General features: G+C 45.4%; 1 protein-coding gene across 1 annotated transcript in view; it reads left to right on the forward strand.

The window, feature by feature from the left end:
- LOC135540333 (neuron navigator 1-like) overlaps positions 1-21,317 on the forward strand; it is a 159,882-nt gene that overhangs the window by 121,730 nt on the left and 16,835 nt on the right. The window contains exons 9-20 of the mRNA XM_064966922.1: positions 3,989-4,784; positions 5,166-5,627; positions 5,836-5,886; positions 6,006-6,166; positions 6,977-7,165; positions 9,559-9,611; positions 11,352-11,375; positions 11,839-11,916; positions 15,736-15,744; positions 18,693-18,782; positions 19,677-19,788; positions 20,859-20,977. Of these exons, the coding sequence (XP_064822994.1) occupies positions 3,989-4,784; positions 5,166-5,627; positions 5,836-5,886; positions 6,006-6,166; positions 6,977-7,165; positions 9,559-9,611; positions 11,352-11,375; positions 11,839-11,916; positions 15,736-15,744; positions 18,693-18,782; positions 19,677-19,788; positions 20,859-20,977 (2,144 nt within the window). The remainder of the gene's footprint in view (positions 1-3,988; positions 4,785-5,165; positions 5,628-5,835; positions 5,887-6,005; positions 6,167-6,976; positions 7,166-9,558; positions 9,612-11,351; positions 11,376-11,838; positions 11,917-15,735; positions 15,745-18,692; positions 18,783-19,676; positions 19,789-20,858; positions 20,978-21,317) is intronic.

The following is a 21,317-nucleotide window of genomic DNA, read 5'->3' on the forward strand; positions in this document are numbered from 1 at the left end:
GTTTGTGAACTCAGCCCCAGGACCAGCTGGATGAGGGGACTCTATTTTTTGCTCAGCTCTTGGTATTGCAGGGCATGGTAATGATATGAGAGGGGGTCACTGTATTTAAACTGAATTGCTCTTTTTGGAGTTTATTAGTGGATATTGGCCTAACTCTGCCCTGCATGCATTGTTTGTAGTTTTCCTCTGGACACGTAGGAGAATCTTACAGAACTCTGCATGCAGGGTTTCAATGGGGTGTTTGTCCCATTGGTTGAAATATTGTTTTGCAAGTTGACCCCACACCTAGCTGCCATAAAGTGCAATTGGTTCAATGACACATTCAATTTGTCCTGCTTGTTTTGTCTCTCAGTTCATTCACTGCATCATTAATGTGCCCAGTTGAGCTTATTTTTAAACCTAAGTAATTATAGTGTGTGCAGTACTATATATATTTTGTACCAATTGTGAACTTTGGTCTAATTCCCTGAGATCTGGATCTTCTCTGGAAAATCCTTCTTTTAATATTTTGGGTGTTTACTGCCAGGGCCCACGTCTCTCTCTCTCTTCCTCTGTCTCTCTCTTCCTCTCTCTCTCTCTCTCTCTCTCTCTCTCTCTCTCTCTCTCTCTCTCTCTCTCTCTCTCTCTCTCTCTACACTATATACCTTGTTGTTGGTCCAGTCCTGTTGAGTTGGGAGTAACTTAGCAATTTGATGATTATATTGAAATCATTATTCCAAGTGACTGCTATACAGGAAAGGGTTTTTACTGCTTGCATTCATAAAGAGTGTGTTTGTGTTAAAGTAGAAGTATGAATGGCGTGACATCTTCGGAGGAGGAAACATGATTGTTAACTTGTTTTGCAAGATATCTTTGTCATCCATAACCTCCCCTAAATGGATTCCACATGGAGAGTAGCCACAGCAGGCAGATATCTGCTTGATACCAAATGAAATGTTGAAAGTCTGTGCCAGAGTTTGATTGGAAAGCCTAGTACTGTACAAGAACACTGAGAAGAAATGCCAGTGTATTCCATACAGAACAAGGATCTTTGGGTTTCTCTCTTGGTTAACCTTCCCATGCTTCTTATCAAAGACAAACTCACTGTAAAACACTGTCTGTGAAGCATTCTTTGTCTTATATCTCCCTCTCTAACTTTGAGGATCAGCTGTCAGAGCAGCTTACCGATCACTGGACCTGTACACAGCCAATCTGTAAATAGCACACCCAACAACCTCATCCCCATATTGTTATTTATCTTCTTGCTCTTTTGCACCCCAGTATCTCTACTTGCACATCATCATCTGCACATCTATCACTCCAGTGTTAACGCTAAATTGTAATTATTTCGCCTCTATTGTCTATTTATTGCCTTACCTCCCTACGGTTCTACATTTGCACACACTGTACATATTTTTCCTATTGTGTTATTGACTGTACGTTTGTTTATGTGTAAGTCTGTGTTGTTTTTGTCGCAGTGCTTTGCTTTATCTTGGCCAGGTCGCAGTTGTAAATGAGAACTTGTTCTCAACTGGCTACCTGGTTAAATAAAGGGGGAAAAATGTATAATGAATTTGAACATATTTTCGCTCCATACCTGAGGTTGAGGACTACAGATACCACATTAAACTTTATGGGAAGTATCAGTAGGAAAATGGCATTTAAACAGCAACAAAAGGTTTCCTTTCCAACAATACAAAGTGCAGTATGGCATTTCAAATGGCGGGTGTGTGACTTGTTTCTTAATTAACTCTTTTTTTAAATCATATTTTTCTCTGATTCATAGTTCAAGTAAAAATGCATATTTTTCAGACTAAGACGTAGTAGCAAGAGTGTGCAGCAGTGGAGGCTGCTGAGGGGAGGATGGCTCTTTATAATGGCTGAAATGGAGTACAATGGCTGGAATTGAGTGAATGGAATGGTATCACACACTTTCCATACCATTCCATTCACTCCATTTCATCCATTATTATGAGCCGTCCTCCCCTCAGCAGCCTCCACTGGTGTGCAATGTAGTGCATTACCTTTTATTCAGCCTAAAGCCAGTTCTATGGATCTATTGTTTGCTAGTAATGAAATGCAGCGGATTACAATGATGTGTAGTGACTCATCCATCTGATCACAGCAATAATGTTGTGTTTAGGGGTTATTTCATTCCTTGCAATCTAATTATGATTGAACAATAGAGGAAACAATCAAACTGCAGTTCAATTTCCTGACTGATGCAATTTATTGCAATGCCCTCGACCACTTATTCGTCTGATTAATGTGGCTGATTAGGAGGCTCTATGTTTTTTGGCATCGTTCTCTGGGCTGAAAATGCAGTCTTGTGATATTCCCAAACAGACACTGTTTTCTTTTTAATTTCCCCAATCAGTTATGCTGCTTTCAATTCCATTGATGGTGTCCAATGAGGCTATGTCACATGGGAAAGACTGGCAGCTATTTTACTGCTCTTTGCTTTTGCTTTCTTAACTAACCTTCACCTTTTCTCCCTGACTGAGTGACATGCACTGTTACTTTATAACGCCTCTGTTATTCCTTAAGAGTCTATTGACGCGCCCGTTCGTCAATCTAAGTAACATAATACAAAAAAAATAGCCATTAAAATGTGTCAGTTTAAGCTAGAGAAATAATTTTCCATGGGCAGCGTCTCCATCCGCCGATATCATCCTTCCACACCTGCGGTGGAAGGTGGCCGGGAAACAGAGATGTTTGTCAGACCATGAGACATCCAGACAATCAGCCTTCTGATGAAAATGTCTGCAGGTACCGAACAGTCTGCCCTACAAACTAATATGACCATTCTATGGAAAGAGGAGACGCACACGATCACAGTGGGAAGTTGGTTCAGCCGATGTGCCAGCTTCTGTCTGCAGGTACCGAACCGTTTGGGCTACAAACTAATATGACCCCACTGTGGAAAGTGGATATTCTGCTTTTACAACCCTCACAAATGTCATGAGACTCATCTGAAGGAAATCTGCGGTGTAAAAAGTGAATGGGAGTATGAAGGTAGTGTTGTAACAACAACAAAAGGGGTTAAATATGTGTCTAAAAAACAAAAATATTTCCTGAGCTTTCTTGTATCTCCTAAATATAGGACAGACACTTCAACACCTAATTCCTTATGATCATTGTTTTACTGTCTGTATTGCCATTTATGAATGTGTTTGTTATTCAATGTGTTTCTATGGGCTATAGTAATAAAGACCAAATGAAATAAAACAAATGTATACCTACAGGGGTCCTAAAATGATCCATGGTGTGACCATCTTAAAACAATTTCATATGTTAGTTTAGTCGACCCCCCCAATAATCCATGCATTTATAAATGTGTCTGAAACATTTTTGTGACTTGTACATGTCAAGTTTCCAGAATAATATGAATGCACAAGTTACAGGGTGCGATTAATAAAAACTAAGCCTTTCCCTAATTTTGTCAGTCACCAAAGTATTTGCCCGTTGCATTTCATTACGTCTTGGTCAAGGGCCCAGTTTGTCACACAGACATGTCTGCAGTACCTCTGAGATGTTTGTGGCTGTATGTTGGTGACTAGTTGTCTTCATCTAGGGAACATTAACCATCTCTAAGTAAATACACATGTTTCTTGTTATATACAGCTGCTTTTATGTGACCAAGTAGCCATTAAGCCATAGGGTACGGTTCTGGTCATCCAACATTAGTAATGATGCTATCATCCACATCTAGCCAGTTGACTGATGATTTCTTTCACTCTTGATCTATATGCAATGGTCCACTTTCAGCTCCACTCATTATTACAGCTGGTAGCTGACTAATCATGAATAATGATAATGGTATGGTTGAATCTCATCTCTCTCAATTCAAGGGCTTCATTGGCATGGGAAACATATGTTAACATTGCCAATGCAAGTGAAGTAGATAATAAACAAAAGTGAAATCAAACGTTTTTTTTACATTAAACATTGCATTCACAAAAGTTCCAAAAGTATGAAGACATTTATCTCTCTATCTCTCTCTCTGCAGCACCAAAGTGTGACCACAGGGTGGTGGACAAGACAAGGATGTCTGTGAAGGCTGCTGGGCTGCAGCGATCTCGTTCTGACGCCGGGAGGGATCATCTTCCGCAGCACCGGGAACTCCGCAAGCCCCCATCCGGCCTGGTCAAGCCCTCTGCCGGGGCCTCGTTCGGCTACAAGAGGCTCCCGACCACCAGCACCGCCACCGTAATGACAGCAGGGGGCAGTACCATCTCTAGTGGCTCTGCCACCTTGGGCAAGATGCCCAAGTCTTCTGGCATCCCAGTGAAGCCTCTGGGAGTTGGAGGAGGAGGAGGAAGAGCGGGGCGTAAGAATAGCTTTGACGCCACCGGCAGTGAGGAGGGGGGCTTCCTGGGGCCCAGCGCCCGTAACAGCCTCCAGTACCGCAGCCTGCCACGCCCCGCTAAGTCCAGCACCCTCAGCCTGATCGGCCGCCCTGGGTCGGCCCGGCCCGCCAGCAGCAGCATGGACCCCGGCCTGCTCAGCTTGAAGCCTGCCTCCATGGCCTGCCCCGGCCCGAGGGGGAAAGAAACTGGCAGTGGAAGCACTAAGGGGGCCAGTCGAGGAGGGAGCACAGGCCCTGTCAACCAGACAGACAGGGAGAAGGAGAAGGAGAGGGCTAAGGCCAAGGCAGTGGCGTCTGATATGGGCTCCCTGTGTGGCTCTCTGAAGATGGCAGACTGTCAGGGTGATTCTACTGGGGAGGCTAGCGCCAAACTGCATGGGCTGCGTAGGGCCAGCAGCAGCAAATACCCTGAGCTCTCATCACCCACCACTCAGAGGTAAAGTCACCATCCAGATACATTCCTACAGTACATTACAATTGTGCAATTTTTAGTCACAGTACTCCTTTTGCGGTGGTATGGGGTTTATAGAACCAGCTACATATATTACTCTGTTAGTGTCGACCCAGTTTGCTCAGCTGAATGTTCTAAGATATTTTAGGAAGAGTTACTGTGTAATTTTTTATCTACTCAAACCGCTTTATAGACATAAGAGAACAACACAGCAAGAAAACAAGTCACTGTCATTTTGCGTGCAGTGTTTTCATGTCTTTTTCATGCCAGGCCTGAGAACAAGTCCAGAAAAGGAGGGTCTCTGGAGTTTTCGTGGTTCTGGATGGTGCTGGATCTGACATTCTGTGTCTCATGTCTAATTCATAGGATGCTGAGCTGCAAATCTCTGGGTAGGCCTCCAAGCCTGGCACACCTGGACAAGGTCAACTCCAACAGCCTGGACTCGTGCGTGACCATTCAGGACCTCCCTCCTAAAGTGCCCCCCTACTCCAAGCTCCAGGACCTGGCTGGGTCCGGCCCACGCAGCACCATCCCCCGGGGCCTCACCCCTAGCCCAGCACCCATCCTGCACCTCGACTCCCCCAGCTGCTACCCCAGCCAGACCCTGTCCATGGGCGGCTCTCCGCTGCTCTACCCCAAACTGTCTGGCCTACACCGCAGCATGGAGTCACTTCCCCTCACCATGAGTGTCCCTCCCAGTGGAGGATATATCCGGGCAGAGTCCAGAGACAGGGACAGGGACAGCTACAGAGACAGGGACAGGGAGGAGACGAGGAGCACGGGGACCTGGGGTGCTGGGAGCAGGACCTCCCTCAATCTCCCAGACAGGTGGGTCATGACAGAAGTAAGACCCTGATGATGAGGTGGAATAGGTTTCGGAACCCTGTACACCAGTCAGTATCTGTATGTAGGAACATACTATGATCAAACTGTTGCCATCTTTCTACTGCATCTGAGATATTATTAATAACAAGATGTTCTACTATCTTTGATTGCAGAAAAGGTAATTATTGTTGTCTTGTTCTTTCTCTACAAGTTTACAAACAGACAGGAACACCTTACCCAAGAAAGGATTAGGGTATGTCAAGTAAGTTTTTCATTGTTTTATGACACATTTGCTGTATCCGATGTACAAATGATGTAGTATATTTTTCTCGTCCGAGGCACATGTTTAATTGTTGCTTTCTTCTCCATGCCCTGCTCCAGTCGCTACAGCTCTGGTCTGTCAGAGGATCAGTCGGAGGGGAAGGAGAGGCGTCACTCTCACACCGCAGTGAGCCTGATGGAGAGCGAGAGCCCCCCTCAGCTGCCATCGCCCACCCACATTCCCCACCTCTCCTCTGGCAAGGCTGTCCTCACTAACGTGGGTGAGTCTCAGTCTACTGCACCTTTATCCATCCACAGCCCTGCAGGTCTGAAGACTGACTGGAAAACTCTGTGTAACTCTAAACTCTCACTCAGACTAATCGTCCTGCTGGTCTGTATTTCAACACAGATACATTTGAAAGGTTTAAGGCACAGGTTGAAAGCAGCAGTAACAGCCCGGCAGCAGCGGATGCATTTACTTTGAGTCCGTGTGATGTTGGTCGCGTTGAATTACAGAAACACATAACGCTCCTTTAGAATGAGCCTGTGAATACAGTAAATGTGTATGCACTGAAGTACATTAACACCCTGTTGACATTATAGTTCAGAAATTAGTCTAATCATATTCAGAACTAATCAAGTTACATAGTTAAATATTTATTTTATAGTTCAGATTTGGCTGTGTCAGTAAAATATGATGATCTCTTATATGTGTACTGATGAAGTGTGAATAGGCAGGAGATATAAAAGACGCTCTGAGTAAAGCAATGCTATGTATGTACAGTATATACATACTGTATATCACTTTAACTGTTTGTGGAACCTGAGTGTCTCCTTACACTGAGTCATCAGGGTGAGGTTCCCCTCGGGAGTGTGTGTGTGTGTGTGTCGGTGTGTGTGTGTGTGTGTTGGTGTGTGTGTGTTGGTGTGTGTGTGTGGGTGTGTGTGTGTCGGTGAGTGTGAGTGAGTGCAGGTATGTGTGAGTGAGTGCAGGTATGTGTGAGTGTGTGAGTATGTAGTGTTCGTGCGTGCCTCATACAGTTTCTGTGCCAGCCGGCCTCTTACTTATGCCAACTTTCCTGCCCTCCCAGTTGCCCCCATCCCGAGCGGTGCCCCCAGGATAACCCGCTCCAACAGTATCCCCACCAACGACATGGCCTTCGACCTGTATGGCACCTCTCCACTGGGCAGCACCATGTCACTGGCCGACCGGCCCAAGAGCATGATGCGCTCTGGATCCTTCCGCGAGCCTGGGGATGACTGTGAGACAGCTAGCACATGTAAGTAACCTGTATAAGTATATCATTCCATTTCTAAAGCTTGACCCTATGGCTCCGTTTCTATGGCTAGCCATATGGCTCCATTTCTAAAGCTTGACCCTATGGCTCCCTTTCTATGGCTAGCCCTATGGCTCCATTTCTAAAGCTTGACCCTATGGCTCCGTTTCTATGGCTAGCCCTATGGCTCCATTTCTAAAGCTTGACCCTATGGCTCCGTTTCTATGGCTATCCCTATGGCTCCATTTCTAAAGCTTGACCCTATGGCTCCGTTTCTATGGCTATCCCTATGGCTCCATTTCTAAAGCTTGACCCTATGGCTCCGTTTCTATGGCTATCCCTATGGCTCCATTTCTAAAGCTTGACCCTATGGCTCCGTTTCTATGGCTATCGCTATTGCTCCATTTCTAAAGCTTGACCCTATGGCTCCGTTTCTATGGCTATCCCTATGGCTCCATTTCTAAAGCTTGACCTTATGGCTCTGTTTCTATGGCTATCCCTATGGCTCCATTTCTAAAGCTTGACCCTATGGCTCCATTTCTATGGCTATACCTATGGCTCCATTTCTAAAGCTTGACCCTATGGCTCCGTTTCTATGGCTATCCCTATGGCTCCATTTCTAAAGCTTGACCTTATGGCTCCGTTTCTAAGGCTATCCCTATGGCTCCATTTCTAAAGCTTGACCCTATGGCTCCGTTTCTATGGCTATCCCTATGGCTCCATTTCTAAAGCTTGACCCTATGGCTCCGTTTCTATGGCTATCCCTATGGCTCCATTTCTAAAGCTTGACCCTATGGCTCCGTTTCTATGGCTAGCCCTATGGCTCCATTTCTAAAGCTTGACCCTATGGCTCCGTTTCTATGGCTAGCCCTATGGCTCCATTTCTAAAGCTTGACCCTATGGCTCCGTTTCTATGGCTAGCCTTATGGCTCCATTTCTAAAGCTTGACCCTATGGCTCCGTTTCTATGGCTAGCCCTATGGCTCCATTTCTAAAGCTTGACCCTATGGCTCCATTTCTATGGCTAGCCCTATGGCTCCATTTCTAAAGCTTGACCCTATGGCTCCGTTTCTATTGCTAGCCTTATGGCTCCATTTCTAAAGCTGGACCCTATGGCTCCGTTTCTATGGCTAGCCCTATGGCTCCATTTCTAAAGCTTGACCCTATGGCTCCGTTTCTATGGCTAGCCCTATGGCTCCATTTCTAAAGCTTGACCCTATGGCTCCGTTTCTATGGCTAGCCTTATGGCTCCATTTCTAAAGCTTGACCCTATGGCTCCGTTTCTATGGCTAGCCCTATGGCTCCATTTCTAAAGCTTGACCCTATGGCTCCATTTCTATGGCTAGCCCTATGGCTCCATTTCTAAAGCTTGACCCTATGGCTCCGTTTCTATTGCTAGCCCTATGGCTCCATTTCTATGGCTGGCCCATGTTGGCTTGTCCTTCTTCTACTAAGGCCCTCAGTTAATAAAGAAACCTAGTTTGAGGTCAGCTCCATTTCAATTCATGAAATTCATTGAAATTCCAATAGCGAAGGTGGATAAAGATGTAATAATTGATAATATGACGTCTTCATTTGATCACTATCCACAGACTTTTTAAACTACTGCGTGATATGGTTCAATGTGCCTATAAATCAGCACAATCTACTTTTTTGTTTTATTTAAAGTGTGCCTGTGTTGAAGCTTGAATTGGGATTATGTATATTGTGCTAACGAACATACAATAACATTGTAACGGAGAGCACTTTACAATACGGAGAACTTAGAAAATGTGGCGTTTGTGGTGGGTACATGGGGACCGCCATCTTTATGCACCTTCACCATTTCCATTTGAGTGACTGTTGAGTTTTCATGACTTGAAATTTCTATTTATTCACTCCTTGAATCGACTAAAGGGAAACTGATCTTATTCCAACCCTGTGGAACACATTCCCGTGATGTTGCAGGCCCCCAGCCTAGACAACCCTCTAATGGTCTCCTTGAGGCTGGGTTCTCAATACAGGGAGAGAGAGGAAGCGAGAGAAAGAGAGTGCCTCCATGTTAGATGTGCATTATGTAAAGGTGTAATGAGGTGACCCAGTTTTCTCTGTCACTCCTCTATAATCATTCATATCTTCTTCAACATTGTCAGCGTTGGGTTATGTTTTATGTTGTTTTCTATGAAGTACTTATATCCTGCCACAGGTCAACTGTAATTCATACCCTGTTGTATATCTACACTCACAGTAGCAGGTTTACTGGCTATAAAGCATTTTTTACAAATCTGAATACGATAGATTAATCACTTTGTAGCATATTCTGTGAAGTGTGAATATGGCATATGTCAGTATTAAACCATGTTGAATGATTCTGCTCTCTCTGTCTATTTCTGTGTTTTTTCTCTCTCCTCATTTCAGTCCATGGCTCTGTCCTCTCCTTGGCATCAAACACTTCATCCAACTATTCCTCGGTGAGTACTAGAATTATTAAATCATCTAGAAACAGTTATTGAGCTCAGCTGTTGTGTGCCTACAGGATGTACTTTCACGATTATAACAGTTGGTCCCTTCACAATGACATGACTGTGTGTGATATAGGCCTGGTCTGCCAACTGTAGAAATACAACCATGTAGTGTTTCTCTCTTGGATTAAAAACATGCCTGAAGTGAGGTGACATGTTGTTCCATGTCATTGATGCGTTCCAGAGCTGTCAACGATGACTTTTTACCTCAAAACATGGGCTTTTCTCTCCTTTTCCAACTTTGTCCATGGTTTATAGATTACTTCATTGTTTACCCAGCTCTTTACCATTATGTTTACATTATATATATGTTTATATAAAGGGGTTTGACTGCTACTGATACACCAGATAACAATTCACAATTGGTGTCCTTATATAATTCCTATAGGCTAGGGGTCCCCAATATAAGCCAGGGGTCCCCAATATAGGCCAGGGGTCCCCAATATAAGCCAGGGGTCCCCAGTATAAGCCAGGGGTCCCCAATATAGGCCAGGGGTCCCCAATATAGGCCAGCGGTCCCCAATATAGGCCAGGGGTCCCCAATATAGGCCAGGGGTCCCCAATATAGGCCAGGGGTCCCCAATATAGGCCAGGGGTCCCCAATATAGGCCAGGGGTCCCCAATATAGGCCAGCGGTCCCCAATAGAGGTCAGGGGTCCCCATTATAGAATAGGGGTCCCCAATATAGGCCAGGGGACCCCAATATAAGCCAGGGGTTCCCAATATAGGCTAGGGGTCCCCAATATAGGCCAGCGGTCCCTTAATAGAGGTCAGGGGTCCCCATTATAGAATAGGGGTCCCCAATATAGGCCAGGGGTCCCCAATTACATTCAGCCACGGGCCGATTTTTCCTTGAATGGATGGACCTAGTTTTAAATCATTTGTACACTGCAAATTGACCGCAAGACACCCAAACAGATATCGTTTTATAGGGATACGATCACATATCTATTTATGCGTAGGAATACTTGGGAACACATTTCCTAAGTTAAAATCACTTTAACCTGATTTCCTGGTGAGTTTACGGTCTTTCATGTCCAGCAACGAAAAGTATTAAAACAATTATAATAATTCCCGCAGGCCGAATTTGGGTAACCCTGCTATTCTACACCGCTTTTACCCTGCTGAACTCCTATAGGATGCAGTCTGAACCCATTACCCTCTGTAAACCCAGGATAGTGACTTCAACCTAAGGCCAGACTTACAGAGCTACTGTGAAACTACCTTAACCAACCGTATCATCCACTGCTCCCATGTTCACTCTCCCAAGTTCACTCTCCCAAGTTCACTCTCCCAAGTTCTCTCTCCCAAGCTCTCTCTCCCAAGTTCACTCTCCCAAGTTCACTCTCCCAAGTTCACTCTCCCAAGCTCACTCTCCCAAGTTCACTCTCCCAAGTTCACTCTCCCAAGTTCTCTCTCCCAAGCTCTCTCTCCCAAGTTCACTCTCCCAAGTTCACTCTCCCAAGCTCACTCTCCCAAGTTCACTCTCCCAAGCTCTCTCTCCCAAGTTCTCTCTCCCAAGTTCACTCTCCCAAGTTCTCTCTCCCAAGTTCACTCTCCCAAGTTCACTCTCCCAAGTTCTCTCTCCCAAGTTCACTCTCCCAAGTTCACTCTCCCAAGTTCACTCTCCCAAGTTCACTCTCTCTCTTTCTTGTTGTTTCTTCTTTCCGTCCTACTATGCTCTCTAAGACCGAGGAGCGGATACAAGGAGAGGTAAGGCTGATCTGCTGTTCCACTCTCGCCGTGTCTTCATCTTTCCAATATCATCTCATTCGCTTTCATCCATCCATACTGTTCACGTCCATCCATTCAGCGGTGCTTTAGGATCTGAAACATTGTTGTTTTCCAGTGTTTTTAATTGATTCATTTAGCATGTTCAGAGTAACTCAACATGCAGTGATATTGTACAGCAACCATGTGTCTATTGTTTTTCATCAAGTTTCCTACTTTATAATCTCATCCTCTCCCATCCGGAAAACTTTATATCAATTTACATTTTTTTATAAGCTTACTTTGTTTCATGCACCTTACCCAGCCAATACCCAATGCCATATATCACCATACAGTGTAAGGCGCTTTGAGATGTGGGGAAAAGCACAGTATGGAGGTATGTTAAATTATATGTTTTCCTGCACTGCCTGTCTAAAGGACCTTGTTGTTGTCATTTTCTTCACAGCAAATCCGCAAGCTGAGACGCGAGCTGGAGAACTCCCAGGAAAAAGTGGCCAACCTGACTACCCAGCTGTCTGCCAACGTATGTAGAACATGCTTCTCACGTTTCAACCTCTGAGCCTCTATATGGTGGCCATATTTGTTTCTGGGGTCATCTAGTCTTGAGTTGCTAGGCGCAAGTTGCATTGTTTTGTAGCCTAAGTCTGGCCAAATCAAAACTATGGTACTGTATGCTATTATTTTATTGTTGGCTAAATGACAATGGAGTTGGCTAAAGCAGCAACCGGTCTGGCTAGAATGGACATGAAGCTTCTTATGATGGGATTAAGGGCAGCCATTTTGGTCAGGGAGTTGGTCAACCATGGTTTTCCTGTGCTGTGATAATATATTCTCCAAAATCATGAATTTGAAGAATGTATCTGCACTGTATGTTTGTTAGCTCACTAAGCAGCCAGTTTTAGAGGAATAATTCCATACATTTTTCAAATTAACTGCCAATATGCCAACATTGAAACAATGCAGTCAATCCGCAGCCATACACTGACTTTAACTGACTTGCCTAGTTAAATAAAGATTAAATTAAAACAATAGACAAGTTGTAAATGCAACAAGTACTGATATTGTATTATATAATAACACTCACAGCTTTCCAAGAAAACAAAATGTTGAACATTTATGGTCTGTATAATTATATGACAATATTTTAGGTTATATTATATTATTATATTACACAATTTCTGATATACAACATGCCTTTTATTTTCTTGCATAAATCAAATCTGGATTATGCCTCTACTGCTAATAATTTCTATTAGACTGGGTTTGGATTTCTCCCTGGCTGTCTGTCATTTTCACCTCATTTATTATGTGCCTATGACACAACTTTGTTCTACCATGATTCCATGATGTTCTACCATGATTCTATTAGGATTGATTGTGAGAGTCTCCGTCAACAGCAGCCTCACAACTTGTCCCATACTACGGTAGCAGCATCCATAACAAACACATTTCTTAATGTCTGTGTTGGGACATACAGTATGATGGATGGAAGCTGTCTCTGGATGCCAGACATTATTCATTGTAAAACATGAGAGGTGATGATGGGTTTTTTGCCACACAAGCCAACACAAAAACCATGTCTGAAAAATGCTGATATATTGATAAAGATATTATGAAGCTATTTAGAGTGCCTGAATCATCAGGCGTTGATTACTCTGATGTTGAGCTACGATAGGAAAACATGCTGTAGATGGTGAGATCAGAAATGGTGCTGGCTGTGATAGAGGCATAAATCTATCTGTGACTTTATTGCCCAGTGTTGAAAGCATAGAACGCAGTCTAACTCGCTGACCAAAAACCACTCAATGATAATGTTAACAACTCTATAGTTATGTATTGGTTAGTTAGAGTTTGGTTCCAGAGTTTTCCCTGGCCATGTGACCTTACTAGGACAAATCCCCTGGCCATAGTTGTAGTCACTGTGCAGGTAGGTAACCATAACCTCTCCTAGAGGGGCTATTCCTGCCCTCCAGTCATAGCTGAACGTGATGGAGGATAAAGTTGGCCTTTGCCAGCCATAATGAACCCTACTAGAGGCTGGCTGTGGCCCCCGCGCAGAACCCATACCTCGGGAGTGAGTAACACCAGCGATAGTGGTTGAGATTTATGAACCCTAGGCACTACAGGGGGGTACATTATCAACGCTGCACCCCCACCAAGTTATCAAGCCCTTCTCTCCCCTGTACTGACACAACCTCTTCTACTCTCTCTGTACTCCACACCCCATCCGCCCCTCACCCCTGTCAACCTCCTTCCCGCCCCTCACCCCTATCAACCTCCTTCCCGCCCCTCACCCCTATCAACCTCCTTCCCGCCCCTCACCCCTGTCAACCTCCTTCCCGCCCCTCACCCCTGTCAACCTCCTTCCCGCCCCTCACCCCTGTCAACCTCCTTCCCGCCCCTCACCCCTGTCAACCTCCTTCCCGCCCCTCACCCCTGTCAACCTCCTTCCCGCCCCTCACCCCTGTCAACCTCCTTCCCGCCCCTCACCCCTGTCAACCTCCTTCCCGCCCCTCACCCCTATCAACCTCCTTCCCGCCCCTCACCCCTATCAACCTCCTTCCCGCCCCTCACCCCTGTCAACCTCCTTCCCGCCCCTCACCCCTGTCAACCTCCTTCCCGCCCCTCACCCCTGTCAACCTCCTTCCCGCCCCTCACCCCTGTCAACCTCCTTCCCGCCCCTCACCCCTGTCAACCTCCTTCCCGCCCCCTCACCCCTGTCAACCTCCTTCCCGCCCCTCACCCCTGTCAACCTCCTTCCCGCCCCCTCACCCCTATCAACCTCCTTCCCGCCCCTCACCCCTATCAACCTCCTTCCCGCCCCTCACCCCTGTCAACCTCCTTCCCGCCCCTCACCCCTGTCAACCTCCTTCCCGCCCCTCACCCCTGTCAACCTCCTTCCCGCCCCTCTCCCCTGTCAACCTCCTTCCCGCCCCTCACCCCTGTCAACCTCCTTCCCGCCCCTCTCCCCTGTCAACCTCCTTCCCGCCCCTCACCCCTGTCAACCTCCTTCCCGCCCCTCACCCCTGTCAACCTCCTTCCCGCCCCTCACCCCTGTCAACCTCCTTCCCGCCCCTCACCCCTGTCAACCTCCTTCCCGCCCCTCTCCCCTGTCAACCTCCTTCCCGCCCCTCACCCCTGTCAACCTCCTTCCCGCCCCCCTCACCCCTGTCAACCTCCTTCCCGCCCCTCACCCCTGTCAACCTCCTTCCCGCCCCTCACCCCTGTCAACCTCCTTCCCGCCCCTCACCCCTGTCAACCTCCTTCCCGCCCCTCACCCCTGTCAACCTCCTTCCCGCCCCCTCTCCCCTGTCAACCTCCTTCCCGCCCCTCACCCCTGTCAACCTCCTTCCCGCCCCTCACCCCTGTCAACCTCCTTCCCGCCCCTCACCCCTGTCAACCTCCTTCCCGCCCCTCACCCCTGTCAACCTCCTTCCCGCCCCTCACCCCTGTCAACCTCCTTCCCGCCCCTCACCCCTGTCAACCTCCTTCCCGCCCCTCACCCCTGTCAACCTACTTCCCGCCCCTCACCCCTGTCAACCTCCTTCCCGCCCCTCACCCCTGTCAACCTCCTTCCCGCCCCTCACCCCTGTCAACCTCCTTCCCGCCCCGCTCCTCACCTCTCTTTACCTCAGCCTGACACTCCTGCTATCAGATGCTTCATACAGTATATTACATGTGTTAAGAGAGTGAGTGAAATCCTGCCGCCATGCACTGTATTTGTTGAAAGAGACCATTTTCTCAAGGCTGTGGAGATATCAGTCTAAAACCAAAACTTTCTTTTCAGGAAATTCACTTGATTACTATGTGTTGCGTGTTGTTTTAGCAAGTCAAAGTCCACTACAGTACTAACACTATCTATTGGCAATACCCTTTAACATGCTCCAACCCTCTGACCTGAGTATGTTACTGATACTGTGTGATTGAATGTGAGATGAACACAGACCTTGGTTCAGTAATAATACATGAATTAACAGTATTTATAAACAACTAATAAAAAAATATAGTATCATATTATTGAATATGTTTTGCTTCAGCCCTTACCCACTGTGTTGTTATCTTTATCATGTGTTAAATTGTATGATGTTGCTCTTAACTGTAGTTGATTATTACTGTAATTTGTAATAATTGATATTGAATAGCCAGCCCTCTGGCCCAATGTCTGTATCTGTGTGTGTCTAGGTTGTGCGTGCATGTGAATGTGTACAAATAGTGCGACCCCGCCTAATGCCACTGTCCATCTCTCCTCCACTGTTGGCTGTATTGACTGCTGGTTCTGGAATCTCTGCTGCCCCCTGCCTGCTGGCCGCTGACCCACACCTCTGGATTCTGGGTGGAGCAGCTTGGACAGGTTTGTTGGAATGTCTGTTGCTTCCAGATCCCTCCTCCGTTCTTCGCTGTCACATGACTCTTTGATCGCCCATCCCGTCCCGCTTGGCTGACAGGCTAACCCGGTGATACGGTTCCTGTCTGAGTCACCGTGTGGTGCCGCCAGCTAGGTCTCGAACATCTACCTTGAAGAATGTCTATAATAGCATAAAAAAGCAGACATTGAATATCCCTTTGAGCATGGTGAAGTTATTAAATGCACTTTGGATGGTGTATTAATACACCCAGTTACTTGAAAGACACTCAGTTGCCGGAGACAAAGGAAACTGCTCAGGGATTTCACCATGAGGCCCATTGAAAACAGAGTTTAACCTCTAGCGTCGAGCAATCCCGTATCCGGGAGCGTAATCATAGCCTCAAGCTCATTAACATAACGCAACGTTAACTATTTTTGAAAGTCGCAAATGAAATGAAACAAATATATTGGCTCACATGCTTAGCCTTTTGTTAACAACACTGTCATCTCAGATTTTCAAAGTATGCTTTTCAACCATAGCTACACAAGCATTTGTGTAAGAGTATTGATAGCTAGCATAGCATTAAGCCTAGCATTCAGCAGTCAGAAGCATTCAAATAAAATAATTTGCCTTTCAAGAACTTCGGATGTTTTCAATGAGGAGACTCTCAGTTAGATAGTAAATGTTCAGTTTTTCAAAAAAGATTATTTGTGTAGGACAAATCGCTCCGTTTTGTTACGTTTGGCTAAGAAAAACCCCCGAAAATTCAGTCATTACAACGCCAAACTTTTTTCCAAATTAACTCCATAATATCGACAGAAACATGGCAAACGTTGTTTAGAATCAATCCTCAAGGTGTTTTTTACATATCTTTTCGATGATAAATCATTCGTGGCAGTTGCCTTTCTCTTCTGAACCAAATGGAAACATGCATGCAGCTGGAGATTACGCAATAATTTTGATGGAGTACACCAGGCGGACACCTGGTAAATGTCGTCTCTTATGGTCAATCTTCCAATGATATGCCTACAAATACGTCACAATGCTGCAGACACCTTGGGGAAACGACAGTGTAGGCTCATTCCTTGCGCATTCACAGCCATATAAGGAGACATTGGAACACAGCGCATTCAAAATCTGGGGCATTTCCTGTATGAAATTTCATCTTGGTTTCGCCTGTAGCATTAGTTCTGGGGCACTCACAGACAATATCTTTGCAGTTTTGGAAACGTCAGAGTGTTTTCTTTCCAAATCTGTCAATTATATGCATAGTCGAGCATCTTTTTGTGACAAAATATCGGGAAAAAACGGGAATTTTTTTTATCCAAAAATTAAAAGAGCGCCGCCTATATCGAAGAAGTTAATGGCTGTGATAGGAGAAAACCGAGGATGAATCAACAACATTGTAGGTACTCCAAAATACTAACCTAAATAACATAGTGAAACGAAGGTAGTTTGTACAGAATACAAATATTCTGAAACATGCATCCTGTTTGCAATAAGGGACTAAAATTAAAAATTAAAAAATGTGGTAAAGAAATTAAATGTATGTCCTGAATATAAAATGTTTGGGGCAAATCCAACACAACACGTCACTGAGTACCACTCTTCATATTTTCAAACATGGTAGTGGCTGCATCATGCTATGGGTATGCTTTTCATTGGCAAGGACTGGATAGTTTTTAAGGATAAAAATAAACGGAATAGAGTTAAGCACAGGCAAAATCCTAGACGAAAACCTGGTTCACTCAGCTTTCCAACACACACAGGGCGATGAATTCACCTTTCAGCAGGTCAATAACCTAAAACAAAAGGCCAAATATATACCGGTGTTGCTTACCAAGATGACATTGAATGTTCCTGAGTGGTGTAGTTACAGGTTTGACTTAAATGGTCTTAAAAATCTATGGCAAGACTTGAAAATGGCTGTCTAGCAATGATCAACATCCAACTTGACAGAGCTTCAAGCTTAAAAAGATAATAATGAGCAAATATTGTAAAGTCTGGGTGTGCAAGGCTCTTAGAAACTTACCCAGGAATAGTCAGAGCTGTAATCACTGCCAATGGTGATTCTAACATGTATTGACTCAGGGTTGTGAATACATATTTAAATTAGATATTTCTGTACTTCATTTGCTAAAAATTCTAAAAATGTGTTTTCACTTTGTTATTATGGGGTGTTGTGTGCAGATGGGTATATCAATGTAATCCATTTTGATTTCAGGCTGTAACACAACAACATGTGGAATAAGTCAATGTGTATGAGTACTTTCTGAAGACACTGTATCTACAAATACCATATAAGTGAAAACATCTTGCTGTAGATATTGTTACCATATTAAATTACAGCCACACACACCACTATGCGAGTTCATTTTAGTCACTAAGCAGATGCTCTCATCTCAAGCGATTTACAGGAGCAATTAGGGTTAAGTGCCTTGCTTAAGGGCACACCAACAGATTTTTCACCAAGTCAGCTCAGGGATCCCAACAAGCAACCCAACAAGCAACGGTTATTGGCCCAATGCTCTTAACCGCCAGGCTTTCTGCCACCATTCAGAAAGGTCTCCCATGCTACTGTACACAAGGTTGGAGAGGCCTGTGCCCCAGTACTATACTCCAGTCATCCCTCGCTCGCCCTCCCCCTCCTCTCCTCCATTTCTTTCATCTTCCTCACCTTCCACAGCTGTCCAAACCTTCACCACTCCCACTCCTCCTGGAGAAGGCCATTTGCTTGATGTGTAGTATGCCTGTGGTGCAGTGACTCACCTCTGTGTCCTCTCTCTCTCTCCCTCCCTCTCTATCACCTCTCTCTTTACCCTATCTCTCTCTCTCTCTCTACCACCTCTCTCTTTACCCTACCTCTTCTCTTTCTCTCTCTCACCCTCCCCCTCTACCACCTCTCCACCCTACATCCCCCCCCCCCTCTCTCTCTCTCTCTCTCTTTCTGAAGGCTAATTTGGTAGCAGCGTTTGAGCAGAGCCTGCAATTGATGACGTCACGTCTACAGACCCTGTCGGTCAGCCAGGAGCAGAAGGTACCGGTAAATGCAGCTGCATTATGCTACCGTCTCTTACATTCGTTTACTTTCAGAAACTTCAGTGGAGCTGAGTTTTGTTCTATTCATTTACTATCCAGCTATTTCCAATCGATGTAAAATAAATGTTTATTATTCATAACTCTTTCTAGTTTACTATAATTAGATGTAGCAAACATTCAGTATCTTCTGGTTGTGAGAAATTCATTTCAAAAAATGTGTGTGGGGAATTCATATTAACCTACAGTTTTTCAAACAAATGAACCAATTTACTTTTGCTCAATGAAAATCTGAGAGCATAGTGAGCCTAGAGTGTAGACAGTGCGTTGACAGTCTAACGTACCACAACAACCCCTGAGCCTAATCCACCAGACCCCCCCCCCCCGGCACCATCTAACTGCTGTGTCATCCTATTAGAGAGCAGAGGACAGGGACTCAGCACCGCTGCCATTGGTCAAAGCTTGACATGGTGCTAAGGTTGTGTTTTCACAAGCCACTCAACATGATCCTTCAAACCTTCAGGACCTCTGAGACACCATAGAAATTCCATAGTCAATCCCCATCTGATATTGCTCTTTCTGATATTCATTCATTTCTTCTTCTCTTTTGGGGTGATTATAGACACTGCGCTGCTGGAACTAGAAACATGAGCATTTCGTTGCACCTGCTTTAACATCTGCTTATCTGTGTACACAACAAATACATGTTGATTTGATTATGATTCATCTGTCAGCGCTGTTCTATTGAGTTTTGGAGAATTCCCAGATTCCTGCTTAATCACTTCTGATTCTGAGAATCTTCCAACCAGGATTTCTGGAAAATCTGGTAATTTTGAGAAAGTTCCCAGAGACAACTAACATTTTGTCAGTGTGTTTATGTATTGAGCCTGTTTCCCCGTAGGACTCTGAGCTGACTGATCTGAAGGAGACCATAGAGATCCTGAAGACGAAGAACACAGAGGCCCAAGATATCATTCATGTGGCCCTCAGCAACCCTGACATCCCGCCTGAAGGTAGAGAGCCAACCAAAGGCCTAAAGTTCTTTTACCATAATCACTCACACACATACCTTCTCTCTCTCCTCTTCTATCTCCAGAACCATTTTGATCTCTCTCTTCTCTACTTTCACCAGTAAATATTCATGGGATGGTTTTTCAATACCGTCAAACTATTGTCGAAACTATTCCCGTAGCTGAGGAGTGCTCAACTCCATTCTCTTATAACGAGGTGGAGTTGAGTTTGACAACTGGTCATATTTGCTAGCATCAACATTCAGTGACCATCAGTCGATACTCCCGGGAAGAGAAAAGGATGGTATGAAGATGTGAAAATCTGGAGACCGCCCAACCCTTATTCACCCTCCTCACTAGCTCCTCTCTCCACAAGAGTTCTTCTCTCAAGCTCCTCTCCTCTCTCCTGAACAGTTCTTCTCTCAAGCTCCTCTCCTCCCTCCAGAACAGTTCTTCTATCTAGCTCCTCCTCTCTCCAGAACAGTTCTTCTCACTAGCTCCTGTCTCCAGAACAGTTATTCTCACCAGCTCCTCTCCTTTCTCCAGAACGGTTCCTCTCACTAGCTCCTCTCCTCTCTCTAGAACAGTTCTTCTCACAATCTTCTCTCCTCTCTCCAGACAGTTCTTCTCACTAGCTCCTCACCTCTCTCAGAACAGTTGTTCTCTCTAGCTCCTCACCTCTCTCAGAACAGTTCTCCTTAGCTCCTCTCCTGTCTCCAGAACTTCTCCCTAGCTCTTCTCCTCTCTCCAGACAGTTCTTCTCCCTAGCTCCTCTCCTCTCTCCAGACAGTTCTTCTCCCTAGCTCCTCTCCTCTCTCCTGAACAGTTCTTCTCACTAGCTCCTCTCCTCTCTCCTGAACAGTTCTTCTCACTAGCTCCTCTCCTCTCTCCTGAACAGTTCTTCTCACTAGCTCCTCTCCTCTCTGCAGAACAGTTATTCTCACTAGCTCCTCTCCTCTCTCCAGAACTTCTCCCTAGCTCCTCTCCTATCTCCAGAACAGTTCTTCTCACAATCTCCTCTCCTCTCCTCTGTCCAGAACACTTCTTTTCACCTGCTCCTCTCCTCTCTCCAGAGCTTCAGATGAAGAGGCAGAACTCGTCCGAGAGCATCTCCAGCCTGAACAGTATCACCAGCCACTCCAGCTTGAGTAGTCTGAAGGAGCAGGAGGCCAAGAAGAAGAAGAAGAGCTGGGTGAGAGCACAGAACCGACTGCTGTAAATAGAATAGATCATTAGAATTATGATTCTTATTGAGATCCTTGTTCTATGAGAGAACCTACGGCCAGGGTAGTGGTACTGTTTTGCCGAATTCAGTCCAAGTACCAGAAACGGTCTGGAGTTTCTCTGTCTGTCTGTCTGTCTGTCTGTCTGTCTGTCTGTCTGTCTGTCTGTCTGTCTGTCTGTCTTTCTCTCTATCTCTCTCTCTCTCTCTTGCTCTCTCTCTCTATGTATTTTATTCAGGTCTTTGAGGTGGAGGTGAGTAGTAGATATTGTGAGAGCTGCAAGTCCTCCGTCCCTACATTCCTTCCTCC

This window comes from Oncorhynchus masou, chromosome 5 (genome assembly GCF_036934945.1).
Source record: "Oncorhynchus masou masou isolate Uvic2021 chromosome 5, UVic_Omas_1.1, whole genome shotgun sequence".
Classification (NCBI taxonomy): Eukaryota; Metazoa; Chordata; class Actinopteri; order Salmoniformes; family Salmonidae; genus Oncorhynchus; species Oncorhynchus masou.